Source organism: Apteryx mantelli, chromosome 1 (assembly GCF_036417845.1).
Source record: "Apteryx mantelli isolate bAptMan1 chromosome 1, bAptMan1.hap1, whole genome shotgun sequence".
In the NCBI taxonomy this organism is placed as follows: Eukaryota; Metazoa; Chordata; class Aves; order Apterygiformes; family Apterygidae; genus Apteryx; species Apteryx mantelli.
The window spans coordinates 166,753,243-166,767,477 of record NC_089978.1 but is presented as its reverse complement, the minus strand read 5'-3'; the positions used below and the strand labels follow the sequence as shown (position 1 = coordinate 166,767,477).

Sequence of the window (14,235 nt, the reverse complement as noted above, 5' to 3'; positions counted from 1 at the left end):
GAAGGGGATCGACATCCATCGCTCTCAATATGGAGCAGCATCGATGCCTGTCCAATTCCAGACCTATCGAGAGGGTTCGATATTGATATCGATATCGAACCCTCTTGATAGGCCCCAAAAGCGCTCCTTCTGCGCAGGCATGCACAGCTTTTGCTCTAAGGCCCATGTTGCTCGCAGTAGGCGCCACTGACTATCGACATTGACCATTTTTCATACCGATGGGCCATGAGGAGTATCGAGTTCCCTCCCTGTTGCTAGGGCACCACATTCATAGCTATCAAGTCCTATCGCTATGCAGCAATACCTCTCGATCTCGAGAGGCCTCGCGGCCTGTGGATTCCCATAGTTACTTACAGGGATCCATAGCACTAGGTGCCCATGAGAGTTATCGGTAAGTGTTGAGATCAATCCGTGCCAGTAGCCTTCAGGACCGCTCGCTCTCAACAGGAGTACCAGGCTGGGAAGAGCCAGGCAGTGATGGACAGGAGAGCTCAGGGGAAGGCAGCTGAATGGGCAGGAAGGGGTAGGATTGAGTTCAGGGCTGCTGTAGTGTCCTTCCAAAGCTAGCACAGCACGATTTAGCATGCATAACCCAGAGCACTGCTGAAGCAAGGTCCCTGAACTCTTTGCCAGGTTGTGTGGAGGTACTAGGTGATGTGCCAAAGGCCACACAGATGATCAGCATAAGCAAAAAGTATAGAGATAATTTGGAACACATGGATCCATTTTTTTTTTAAACAGAGTTAGTGATTATGCAGGCTTGATTACGCCTCCTGCTAGGCTTGTAATCAATACTTAAACAATATAGCAAGTGATTCTGTGCTGCTTGGAAATGAGGTTTGTGGTCTGAATATGCTTTTCACTTCCCCATCCTAATGCATAATTTATATGACTATTGCTATAAATACAGCCATTTCAGATAATATACATATGGTTACTGCACCACAGTGGAGATGGCAGGGATTAGCTCTCCTCAACTTCCACTAAGGAGTGCTAGGCCAGCATGTGAACAGATGCTTGTGAGAGTCCATTTTCACTCCTGCAAGTTAGGAGGTCAGAGCATGGGAAAGAACCCAAATATGGGGGTGGGGGCAGGGAAGAAACAACCCCATACATTTTTAAGAAGACACATGAATCAACTAAGGCTCACAGTGAAGCTTGGGGAGGAGGGATGCAAGGCAAAAGATGGATGGGGTTTTCTGCAGAATGACCTAGTTTAGTGTGGGATTAACAAAAGGTCAGAGAAGCTGAGCTTGTTGTTCAGGTGACAGGCTTTGAAACATAGGAATATGTTTCTGGGCAATGCAAAAGACCCCGCGTCAATACAGAGAATACTCCAGAGAGACAAGGAAACTAAGGTAGGGCATCATAACACGTGTAGAATTTGGTATTTGGGCCCAGCTCCAACTGTTTTGTGTTGTAGGGACAAAGAGCTGTTGTGTTTTTATATCCACACAGGTGGTGTGGTGGAGGATCTCCTCCCTCATGGTTGTAGGCAGGCAAAACACCCAGCGCAGGAAAGGATGTTTGTCAGTTACGGGGGGATTTGTGGGACTAGCAGGGATCCTGAAGTTTACTGCAGACAGGGTGCATCTCTGCAAAGAACTACACACAAGAGGCCTGGAAGCAGAAAGCATCAGAAACACCAAAAGGAAACAAAGAGAGACGGTGGACTGAGGGAAGGTAAGCACAGTGGACTGGGTTGCTAAATAGGCAACAGAAATAGTTTCAAACGCAAAAGTCCCGCTGAGGGCCGGGCCGGGCCTGGCCTGCGATGGCGCGGAACTCACGACGCAGCCCGCCCCCCCGAACTGGGCGCGGCCACACTGCGCCGCCCCAAAGGCAACTGCCAGCAGCCTCCGCCCGCCCGGCGGCGCCGCGGGCGCACGCGCACTGAGCAACCTTCCCCCCACGCATGCGCAACGGAAGGCGCCCCGCCTCCCTTCCCCGCCCCGACGTTCTACGTCACCGTGACGCAGGACGCGGCGGCGGTTTGAATCGCGGCGCGTGGGCAGCGCTGCCTCCTGTGGCGATGGCGGTGGTGAGGCCCTTCGACAAGCTCCCGGCGCTCAACTCCGCCGCTGTCTTGGTAGGTCTGGCGGGACCGGGCCGCTCCCCTTCCCCCCTCCCTACGTGGCTGTGGTCCCCCGCCGCGCACGCTCCGCCTCGCCGCGCTGCAACGGTACCGGCGGCGCTGGCCCCGCTCCCGGAGGAGCCGGGCTCGCGCCGTCCGCGTTGGCTCCGTCCCCCGGCGCTGGGGGCGGGGCTCCGCGCCCAGGTCACGTGGGGGCGCCTAGGAGGCAGCGGCTCCGTGCCACCCCCGGGGGGTGCGGAGCCCAGAGGCCGCAGTGCTGCCCCCCCCGCCGCCTCGGGCCCGCCTGGGTGCTGCCCTGGGCCGGTCGCCCCGGGCCGCGCCGCCTCCGCGGCGGTGGCTGCTCGGAGCTGGGCCTTTCTTGGGGCGGTGTCTGATGGTGCTTCTTTTTGTCTCGCCGAGCAGCTGGTGGGTTCAGATGAGAGTCTCCAGCAGAAGCTCGCAGAGGCGATTCTCAAAGAGAAGAAGAACTTCAAGATCAGTATGTGAGTCCTGGGGGAGGGAGGAATGCAAGTCTTGCCAGTGCTTTTTGGGCCTACCCCCTGTCAGAGGTTCCCATGCCCCCTCTGCCTTCAGCTTGAGATCCAGGCAAATGTCCATAAGTAGATCATACAGGTACTACTGTCATCTGGTTTAGGAGGTGAAACATAAGCAGAGGAGGTGATGCTGATCCACAAGTTTCTGCTTCTGAAGTGCAGATAAGAAACTTGCATATAAATGGAGCTTTTACTCCAGTGGTAGTAGTTGGAACTAAGGTAACTAAAGTGCATTCTTTTCAAAGACAGAACTTTCTTTTGTGAACACTAGAGTACAATATTGCACAGATGTGTCTGTCATCTACAAAAGACAAACTGTTCGTTCCTCAGAAAAAGCAATTTGGATCTGCTTAAAAGTGGGGGTGGAAAAAATTCTCTCTGTTTTTCCTGTTTATTGTGCATGTACTGTTGGCCTTTGCATGTTGCACAGATATTTGATTAATAAAGTGCAAGGGTACAATAAGGGCACCATTCTGGGTTTTGCTTTTTTTTTTTTTGGTTGGCAGACAGGTATATGTAGGAATTAAACATCCACAGAAAACTGAAACAAGTAAAATGCCTGCAACTGCTTGAAACCACTTAAGTTCTCCTGAAAGATGTCCGTTACTTCTAGTGCTATTCTTAGCCAGAATCTGGTTTGTATGCATGCACAAGCTTTTCCTCAAGCTCTTAAGATGCATTTGGAATTTTAACTTTAGCTGCATAATGAGTCCTGTCTAAAAGCATGCCTAATTAGCTTTTTATTAGATAACAACCTTGACAGCTCTCTTGCCAAGAGCAAATGAGTTTAGTCAGATTTTCAGAAGATGTTTGTGTTACTTTGCTGTAGTCCTAGACACTGCAGTAAAGGCAAACCTGAATTAATGTTTTGTTAGCTAGTTTGAACATCTGCCCCTCTCTGATCATGGCGTCCCGGAGACTTGTGCTAACTGATAGCAAATTAATCACTCAATTTTCTGTGCTAATGCTGCAGCTTGTGCTGAGCTCTGAAGTGCCATAACTATATCGCTACTGGTACTCCAGCTAGGTAGTTCAAAGGCATTGAAGCTTATGCTCGCACAACAGAGTGATTGTGTCAGGAAGAAAGTTCCTATGCTAGAATCACTAGGGGAACAAAGGTCCATGACAGCTCTTTTTCCACTGTGTTGGTTTGGGATTATGCATGTTAAAAAGTAATATGGTGTCTGGCAGACCTACCTGAATGGTCTGGAGACTCCTGATATCATCTAATGATGTTAACTTGAATACGGAGGAATTCCAAATCATGGAGCTTGTTTGTTTGTTTAAAAAAAAACAAAAAAACAGGGATATGTGGTATTTTTACCAAAGCTTCTCACTAAATCTCACCTGAATTTTTTTAAGCTCGTTTGTATTGCAATGCATCTTCCAAGCACAATTCACTCATATCTTCTGTCAGTTCCAAATGTTTTTGTTAAATCATATGTTCCATATTTATAGGAAAGAAAACCTCTTTATTTAGAGGCTGGCAGACACCTATATTGCAAATCTAAATATGGAATTCATTAAAAATTTAGTTAAACTAGAATTTGTGATCATCTCGTATGCTCTCTTGGTCTGAGGCAGGATAAAGTGTGTATGTAAATAAATGCTTGAGGATATAAAACATCTTTGTTCATTCTTTTATTCCAAAATACAGCTAACTATTTGCTGATGCTAGCAGAACTACATATGAATAATAGAAGGAAATATATTCTGTAGTTTGTGATTTCGGGGGAAGACTGTTAAATCCCAAAGTCCTAATTGCTAGAAGTGAGTCTCCAGTGAGTCTAAGATCAGAGTTTCTCTCTCCTCCTCTAGTGAGGAAGTGGTATGTGATATACTGAAATTCTGGGGTTTTTGTTCTTCCAGCCTACCCTTCAGGTGATCTTCCAGAAGCATGGCATTGGTAACATTCTTCCCTGTGCTACACAGCTGTGTGCTACGCAGGTCTTTCTTTTCAGTGGGAAGAACGGTAAATAACAAACAAACAAAAAAACCCTCCAACCCTGTAATTCTCCTCCCAGCAGCTATGTCAGCAGTGGCTTTACTGTAGTATAGATTTAGTTCAGGACACCTGAACTAACCTACTAACTCCTGAGACAGTGAAGGGAACAAAAAGGGGTGTAATGGTATAATAACGGAACCAGTAAGCTCCTTCTGAGCTATAGCTTCATCTATAAAACTATACTGGTGACAAATTTCTGGTTTAAGATTTTGCAAATACAGCACAGCTTTGTGCAACGTGGATACCTAGGGAGGCAGCTTCTTCTGTGTGAGTGTATGATTAGTATCTCTGGAATCTGACAGGAAAGCGTTGACATGTTTTAACTGAAATTTGATAGAGAAATATACCAGTAAAGCATTGGGGTTAATTTTGTTAGAAAGGTCACTTCTTAAAAATTAAATAAAACGATTATCATACAAACCTGTGGGCAGAAAATTTTTCTGTGAGTCAATCTTGTTATACTCTGTTAAGTTTCCTATTATAAGCATTTTAGACTAGCAAGTATCAATTATGGCTGTCAACGACTGTGAATAGGCTTAAGGGGATATGAGGATACCACTTAATGAATCAGAGTGGCTCTTTAGTGCCTAAGTTTCATAAGTAGCTGGCACTGAATCTGCTTCCTGGTAACTTGCCACACGGTGAACTGCAATGGTTAAGTGGATACTGTCTTGCCAAGCTATTTGAGTAAACTGGCAAATTTATTTTTCAGTCACCTTGCAACGTCCCTCCCCTTACCTTCAGAGAGAGATCACCTTCGGCCCAGGATAGATCTGATTGCATTTATGATTGACATCAAGAGCAAATACAGGTAAAAGAAGGGCAAAACTGTGATGGGGAAGCTGAGATCCTTTCTTGGATTGATGGCTAAATCTGCATTTTTCTTGTATCAGAAACATTGAATACTGGACCTCAAACGCAAGACTTTCTGTGGTAGAACAGCTTACTAATATATGCATTTATCCAGCCCCAAAGAATGGATTAGGTAGGATTGTGAACATGGCTATTGTGCATTAAGTTGCCATAGCGGAGAAGGCAGAATTTCTTCCTGAATCCAGATATGAGCTGAGACTTGGGAAGACACTGCCCGTAAAGTTAGGTGGAAACGATAGTGGTGCTCTTAAGTTCTGTAGTACGCAGATGGCTGGCATGCACTAGGCAGTACTACCTAATAATCAGCCAGTTGCTGTGTCTGTGTTGGCACTTCATTGGCACTGCTGGCTGAGTGGGATCAGCACTGCAGATGTTTCTTTGGAGAAAAGGAAGTCTTCAGGGATCAATTCATCTTCTCTCATCTTGTGCTTATCTTTGTAGAAATCTTATTTTTGTTCCCAGGCCATGAGTAAAGACTTGCTAGGGGACAAAAGTCAGTATTTTGTTGCTTATTTAGCTTGTGACTGATGATCTTGGCTTTCATTTACTAAAAGTGACAGGCCCAGCTGCATACTTACAGCACAGATGGTGCTACAGAAATGTGTGGGTTAGCTCTTTTGAAAGAGCCTAAATAGTGCTGAAGTCTCATTGGATCTTAATGAGCTTGGATGCTTAGTGTCTGCAAATCTTAGAGGACACTGTTCAAACTAGTCTAATCATTAAGTCTTGGATAGAAAGGATACTTTCTGGATTCTTCAACAGCTGTGGGTATTACAGAGGTCTCTGCTGCCATGCTTTTTGTATAAAGCCTGATTCTGTCAGCTCATGGATCAGCAGATTTTAGCATCACTGGCTTTTTATTTGGACTTCTGAAAGTTATTCCCTTTGTCCTTGTGCTGCAGTAGTTCTACCTCCTTGTCCAACTGGATTGTCTGTGCTTTTCTGACAGCTTGAAGAATGTCGAAGCTTCGCTAGCTCATGTGGATGCCAGCTTCTTCCTGGGGAAAGTATGCTTCCTTGTCACTGGGGGTATGTATGTCATCTGCCCTCTTCATCTCTCAGCAGCAGAGCTCACTGTTTTTCTTAAAACTGGGCAGTAGCTTAACTTGAAACAAAACAGAGCAGCAGCTTTGTCAAAAGCTTTGTTTAAATTATAGCTGAACTCAACTGACTTGCTTTTTATTGTTTTTTTAACTACAGGTTAAAAAAGCATGTTTTTTGCTCACTTTCAGTTAGACCTTTCTTCTCTGTCCCTAATTCTCTAAATATGAATTGTTATTGATTTTTTTTTTTTCTGTGGCACTGCAGAAGTCTGTTCAGTCTGCTTTTGCAGATCTGTCTTAATGATAGTCTCAGTTAGCAGTGAGGAGCATATGATTCTGTGGTAATAAAATGAATCCAAATGGAGAAGCTACTAAACTATTAAGTATATTTTTAATATATGATTAGTATCCCTGCTGTGTGCTGTCGGGTCCCATTGTGCCTCTAACATTTTTCTCTCGCTTGCTTCTGAGCAAAAAAAGGTCCTTATCTCCATAGTCTCCCAGGCTCAGCTCTGAGGAACTGGAGGGACCAGCCTACACTGCTCTGTGTTGGAACAGAGCTGCCATGTCCCTGGAATTTCGGGGTCATAGGAGGGTGGCTTCTGGGGTGGGAAAGGAAGGAGTCTCAGCATTGCCTTGTGCTATGACCCTTATGATGGGGTGAAGTCCTGGAGATAGGAACACCCTGTAATACTACATGAGACGGTAGGGCTTCTGATTAATGGATGAGTGAAAGATTTTGTTGCTGATGACACTGTACAGATCCCTTATCCAAAATGTTAACAACATTGCAGTATTCATTAATGTGGTGATACTATTCCTGCCATCCATATTATGACACTTCTGTGCTAATGCCCAGTGCTAATCTTGTACCATTCAGTTTGTACTGCTTACTGTTGCCTTAACAAATATGATGCTCTCAAAATTAGCCCTGGATCATTTTATGGATGTGGAATTTCCCGGTACTTTTCTTCACTGAATGTTGATTATGGACCTTGTAATGTGGAAAAAACCTTTTCTGTAGTTGGTAGGGTGAATTACTGCAGTGTAGAGATGAATGCCATCTGGAAACTGGGAGAAGTCTATTGCAGTCCTGTGCTATACTGTGAGCTGGAGGTAAGATGCATACTTGGTGTCTGAAGGAATTTGTGGATTCCCCTACTCTGATTCTTGTATGATCATTATGTTAGTAATAAATACACTTGCATATGCTACTATCATGCATAAGTGCCAGAGACCATATTCTTTCTAGAAGAATAGTACAGGTATAGGAGTCTAGCTGTCCTTGAAATGAGTCTTTTTGATTGATTGCAACCTCCTGTGCTACTTCAAAGTCTCCGAAAGCCAAGCCATCCTATTTTAGCAAAGACTTCCTTGACATGCAAAGCCTTGGTACGTTTGCTCCTTAAAGCATTCTCTCTCCTTCCTGGGAGCCTGTGAGCTGTTGTCTGTCATGTGATTCTTTTTCACACTGCGCATGCAACACTTCCTGTTACCCAGGCTTTCATGCCTCACAGACTTTTGCAATCTGATACACCGCTCTTCTCAGTTACCCTTCAGTTTGAAAAGCTGAAGGGAGAGCTTGTCACTCAGGGTAGCACACTTTACTTTTCCATGTACTCATTATACCTCACTGAGGACCTTGTCCCTCACCAGCAGATAGTTTTTGTGCCTTTTGTTTGCCCCTCCCTTTCTCAGCAAATCAGAGTGAGGCTGGGCACCCGAAACTTTCTTAGGGTCTTTCAGCTGGTGTAACTGTACCCCTTCTCTAACTTTAAGCGAGTAAATTGTCCTGTTTGGGGGTGTGTCTGTATCTAGCAGTCCTGAAACATACTTAATGCTGGCTTTAATGCTGCCAGTTTTTCCTTATATAACAGCTGAGCACTGCTTTTTTATTATTAAATAATTTTTCCATTTTTGTTTCCAGTTGGAAGGGATACGAGTTGCCACTGCTCAGCGACTTCTCCGGATGTTGCAGATCTGTGCTGGTCACATACCAGGGGTTTCTGCCTTGTCATTTGGCTTGTTGATGAGGAACTCTGCTGATGAATAACCTTGTATTGTGAGAATTCAGCCAGGTTCATCAGTTCTTCACTTCCAGGCATTCAAGCTGGAAACACTTTGGGAAATTTTTTTGCCTGTCTTATGACCACTCACCTAGAGCTGTTCCTAGTTATTAATCTATCAAGAAAAGCTTGATTCCTATTCAGTGGACAAGGCAGGAGTGTTGGGGGGAGGATAGCTTGACCTGGGGATCCCATTATTACATCTGAATCTCATTTTATACTGAAGTTTGGATTTCACTCAGTTTGCCAGTAGCCAGAAGCTACATGTTTTGCTGAGAGAACATCAAAAGAAGAACAGGCCAATGTCCCAAATGCCGCGCGTCATGGTTGGGTATCTGAGTTTCAGTGGCCCAAGACTACTAAAGACAAGACACCAGGCTTCCACTTCCTTTGACCTGAAGTATAGCACCTTGGACTATACAAAACCTCACTGCCAAATTTGCTGTCTCCACACTAAGAGAATAATGTGGCAGGAAGGCTGTCCTGCAGCTTCTAGACATTCAGCAATTGGCAGTTAATGATCCAGCTGTGGGAGCATCTGCCCAGTGAAGGGCTCAATATTTCCATGCCTGATACCTAGTCAAGGTTAAAGGGACTAAAGAAGGTAACTTAGCACTTTAGCTTTCTTTGTATCTTTAAAGAAGAAAGTTCCCTCTCTCAGACCCAGGATAACAACCAAGCCAAGTCTTTGCTCATGATTTGGACAGCTGTAGACTGTTCTTCTGCAATTCAGTCCCTGCAGACCAAGGAGGAGTCCTCCAGAGAAGTCAAACTGTCTCTTGAGTCAAGAAATTAAGAGGTAAAGAGAACTATAACTGAGAGTATTGCTGGACATAACGGGTTATTGCCTGGACAGGTGGGGCAGAAAAGGAGAAACATGCAGTCACTAATGGAAATAAGTCTCCACTTTCAAAGTAAAGAGCCATGAAATAGCTTTTCTCTCAAAGAGCCAAATTTCAGAATACTGGAAGTTGCTGGCCCTTAGCAAGCTTCTGCAAATAGGGTGGTTTGGCTCCAGGAGCTACATGTCTCTCCAGCATCCTTAGCACTGGAGCTCTGCACTCTGGGGCTGATCAGAGATGATGGAACATAGCGAATCTGACTATAACAACATTTAGAAAACACATGGTGTCTCTTGCAAGTTGGGCAGATGCTGCATATAAATCCCTTAACTGATAGGTTCTTGTCAGCAGTAATTCATGCCTTATTCTTAATGCAAGCTAATAGTATGTTTTGCAATTCTAAGCTAATAAAATGTATTATATTTATACTCATTGCATGCTCTTTGTTTAGATATGTGGCATGGGCTTTAAAATCCATGAACACTTCTCCCAGTTTGCTCTGACAGTGAGACTGGTTCTTGCTGTTCCTGAACTTCCTGTTCAGTAACTCTGTGGGCTGCAGTCACTGTTTCAGCCACGTGGTGGTGGTAAAAGCTTTCCAAAGAAAATCCTTGATTGTAAACCGAATTGAGCCACCTTGCACAACAGAGTATATGGGTGGTTCTTACCCAGAATTGAATGCCAGGTAGGAATGAAGTCTAGAGGCAATCAGTTAAGCTTCCCTCTGGTTTAATTTATTTAATCCCTAATAGTCTGCTTTAATGTTCCTAGGTGCAGAGCTCTAGCTGAGTGTGCTATTTCCCTGAGCTTGTTTCTGACATCTGTCTGTGAGCAGGAAAAAGCAGAAAGCAGCATTGCAGGCTTAATCAGCTGTGAGTGTTGGCAGTCCTTGCAGAGACAGCTCAGCAAGGCACAGAGTCTGTATCCTTGCTCAGAGGACACACAAATCCAAGCTCCAGTTGTATTGTTGCTGGGAGAGGGGGAGGAGGGTGGGATTGTTCATCAGCTGGAACAAAGGAACTAAACCATTCAGCTGCGTTATGGTGCCCAAAAGGGCTGGCCTCTCTGGCTGTAGCCCAGAGGAGAAAGATGTGCAGATTCTCATGGCCCTGTAAGAAGGATGGGGAGCTTAATGGGCATGCCCTACTTTCAGCTAGCTTTGCAATCCTGATAGTACTAGCCGGGACTTTGCCACCAGAGAGGAGCAATCATGCTGAGAAACAAGTTTCTCTCAGTTGGTTATGCTGTCTCAGCCTCGCTCTCACTTTGGGTCTCTCAAAATAAATGAACCCTTGGTTTAGAACAGACTAGTTTCGATTTGCTCTTAATGTGCAGGTGCGGTCTGGGGGAGGGGAGGAAGGGCTGCAGTGTAAAACAAAAAATGAGCAATTCTTTTGTCCTTTGCAACCTACTGTAAGGTGCATCCCTATTGTGTCTCCTAGGTTGCTCTCCAGTTGCATCTAATAATCAGTAATTGAACTCCAGTAAAATCATTCAGTCTCGATTTCCCTCACTGTGATTTCTTAAGTGGTGAAAATGAAACCTTCTTTGTTTCACCCATAATACTTTGAAGCATCTCATCTATCTTACTGCTTGTTCCAGGACCTTCAGATGTGTTTCTTCTGTTTTTTTTGTTTTGTTTTCTTCCTTTGGTGTTTCAGGTACTGTATTTCTTTCCCTCTGCTTTCAAAGGGGAAAGATGCTGTTTGTTTGCACTTCCTACAGGTGGCTGAATCCCAGCTGGTACAAAATGAAATCTAGTTCCTTAAGAGCAGCATCTTGCTTTACCTTGGGGCAAATACTTTTCTTACTCTTAAAAAAAAAAAAGTCTTTAATAGAACTGTTAGGGGAAGTGGAGCATATCTAAGAATATGACACTGTCTCAGGTCCATCATGTTTTACAACTGAAAGTAGTTGGGACACATCTCTACAACTATGTAAATACCTCTGAGAACTGTCAGCTATTAGTTTAGACAGAACATAACAATGCCCCTAACGGAGAAGACAAGGCAACTGAGCATATCTTTTGTCTAGATGGAGTAGCCAGTGCTAATGTTTGTGAAAGTAGTATTTGGATTGGGATCAGACACAAGGAAGGCCTGAAGTTGATTAAGATTAGTGACCCAGGGTCTGTTGTGTTTAAACATCATTAAAGAACTTGCCAAGCTGGTTGAAATAAAACAAAAATGTCTGGGAGTTTTTTATTTTCTGTTCATCTCCCTGCCTCAGTTCCCTATCTGTCTGGAGGTTCACAAAGAGAAATTCTCCTGTCTGTAGCAAAACTACCAGTGAGCTTTGCTGGTTTGATGATATCAGTTTGTGGGCATGTTTTTGTTTGTCAACTGTTTACATCAGCAAAATTAGTGTAAAAGCAGTTGTATTACTGTGGAAGTACTTATACCTGTTGCATTGGTGTAAGCTTCAGTGGTGCAGTGCTTTTGTTCCGGTGCAGCTGAGTGAGACTGATGGGGTCTCTTCTGCTACTGCAGTGAGACCCATGAGTTTTTTGCCTTCAGCCCAGGAACTTGAAGAAGGTTTTATATCTTCAGCCTGCTAGCTGAGCTGCTTGTGGAGATGCTCTATAAGTGATTTCAGCACACATCAGCATGGTTAGTGTTAATTGTATTATAGCTCTTCACTAGCCCAGGTTTTGCAAATGAAGGTTTTTTGCTGACTTAGCAACACCAGCAGTTAAGTAAAACCAACTTTTAAGTGTGAAGAAGACATGCGCTGTGTTCAGCCTATACTTACAGGGGAGAGAGTCTTTGTACTGATATAGGGCCTATCATAGAAGATCTATAGAAAATCTAGCTCTGGAGATTTCTGTCCTCCAAACCTTGAAACTGGTGGTAGAGTTTTTGATTCAAGGCCATCTCTAATATTTGCTTTTGGGACTGATTAAAGCTAGATCTCTCTGCTTGCCAAGATCTATAGTTAGGAGGGCCTGGCTGGGCTATGCCAGGTTGGTCAGCACACGCAGCAGCTGTGGTCCTGTAAGAGCTGCTTGGTAGCTTGCATCTTGACTGCTGTCCAAAGCAAAAGTGGTGGGTGAGAAGGGATTCGTGTGTGCCCTGCTGCCCCAAGCTGACACAGGTTACAGAGATACCTGGGAGAGGTATCTGGTCTACTGCAGGCCTCCTTTTTCATAAAGGACATAAAAGAAAGGGAGGAGTTTTCTGCTGTATTCTTATTCTCTGGAGTTTTTAACTTGTGCTGTTGATTTTGTAAGAGCACTGGGCTTTGCACTGGCCAGATTCCAGCTGTTCTGTCTGTCTCCTTTCAGTTGACCCAGTTCCCGTGGCAGTTTCCCCCACATACTGAGTGTTCTTCACTTCCTATCCTAAGCTGGTGTGCAGTTTTGCTATAGGCTGTTGAACAACTGCTACTTTCCATTCGGTGACCAGCTGTCCTTCACTGGTGGGGAAAAGTGATTTATATGCAAGAGAAAGCAATAGCTGGCACAGCCCAGAGCTGGAAGCCAGAAATGCTAGGCCTTTTTTGCCCCATGGTTGATTTCTTGCATGACTCCGGGCATGTGTGTTGAAGTTCTCTGTACCTTGCTTACGCTGTCTGTAAAGTAAGAACCACCTTCTCCTGAGGGATGTGATAAGAATGAATTGACACTTCTACCGTGTTTTGGGGTCCTTTGGGTTACCAGTCTAGAACTGGCTGGAAACATTCAGAAGAAACAATTTGCTCCTGTTTAGTAGAGCTTGATTTTTGCCAGAGTTCTGGGTGAAGATAAAGAAGCGTTTGACAGGAACCTGCCAGCCAAACAGCTTCTGAGATCAGCTGTTTCATGCTGCTTACCCACCTGACTGCGCAGCAGGCAGCTAAGGAGGCTGCCTGAAACTGGGCTCCGTTCCTTCTCATAGGGCATTTCAATGTGGTTGAGTTTTGTTCTGACCTGGAACAAAACCACCTTCTGAAATACTGAAATTCCCCACACAATAGCTTTATCCTTGAATTGGCTCTGGGGAGGAGGGGATCAAAGTCTCTGGATGTTTCTCATTGTTAAATATTAATACGATGCTTAGATATTAGGCAGGATGGTATCCCCGCAGGTTGGCTCTGCACAGAAGAGGCTGTCCTGGCTGTGAAGAACTGGTCCGCTAGAGAGGTTGGAGGAACTCGAAAGTGATGTGTCTTGCTTAGACTCCTCAGCAGAAGAGTAGCACGGGCTCCGCACTTGCCTCGCCACAGGCTTCATCACAGGAGGGGTTGATAGATGCCATGACACTGAGATCCCTTCTCTCCCTCTAGTTTATCATGTCAAGGGAGTTGCGAAGAGGCTGTCTTGTGTGCAGGACATTCTGGCATGGTAACATCTGTCACAAAGCGATGTCTGTGAGGAGTCAGGAAAGACACTGCGCCTGTCCCCCAGCTCCCCCGCCTTGTTATGTCCTTTGCTCAGGGGAGTCAGCGGTGTGTGAAAGAGAGCCCATATTTTACATACACACAGGCTGCCTCCCCACCGCCAGGCACAGGTGCAGCTGTGGGCTTGGTGCAAGAGCCCCCGGGGCTCTGCATGTCACAGGAAGAAGCACTGAGGTGGGGTGAGGATTAAAAACAAAGACAGAGAAGCCACCTCCCCTTGGGAAACCTGGCCCCAGCCCCAGTGCACAGGATCTGCTGTGTCTTTCTAGCCTTCAGATACTGCTGCTGTTGCCTTCTCTGCACTACAACAAGCTGTGCCACGACCAACTAAAGCAACTGCTCTTTCTAGAGTGGTTTCCAGGTAGGAGCAAGGCACAGGCACAATGGTGAGCACTAAAAAG

General features: G+C 45.1%; 1 protein-coding gene across 3 annotated transcripts; it reads left to right on the top strand.

Moving 5' to 3' along the window:
* The first annotated feature begins 1,992 nt into the window (after window positions 1-1,992).
* On the top strand, window positions 1,993-9,883 carry CENPM (centromere protein M). 3 transcript variants are annotated; one of them, XM_013948022.2, is made up of 6 exons: window positions 1,993-2,089; window positions 2,498-2,577; window positions 5,346-5,444; window positions 6,456-6,535; window positions 7,574-7,665; window positions 8,477-9,883. In XM_013948022.2, exons 1-6 carry the CDS (start codon window positions 2,033-2,035, stop codon window positions 8,600-8,602), a joined length of 534 nt encoding a protein of 177 aa, XP_013803476.1. In that variant the 5' UTR covers window positions 1,993-2,032; the 3' UTR covers window positions 8,603-9,883. The 3 variants fall into 3 exon arrangements, with proteins under 3 accessions (XP_013803476.1, XP_013803477.1, XP_067166887.1); XM_013948023.2 differs by lacking the exon at window positions 5,346-5,444; XM_067310786.1 differs by lacking the exon at window positions 7,574-7,665.
* Window positions 9,884-14,235: the final 4,352 nt, after the last annotated feature.

Bases quoted from the DNA above. Each gene is read 5' to 3' on its own strand.
- CENPM (XM_013948022.2), top strand. From the start codon at position 2,033: ATGGCGGTGGTGAGGCCCTTCGACAAGCTCCCGGCGCTCAACTCCGCC. The intron at 2,578-5,345 runs GTGAGTCCTGGG...TTTATTTTTCAG, and splicing joins AAGAACTTCAAGATCAGTAT to TCACCTTGCAACGTCCCTCC. The intron at 7,666-8,476 runs GTAAGATGCATA...TTTTGTTTCCAG, and splicing joins TGCTATACTGTGAGCTGGAG to TTGGAAGGGATACGAGTTGC.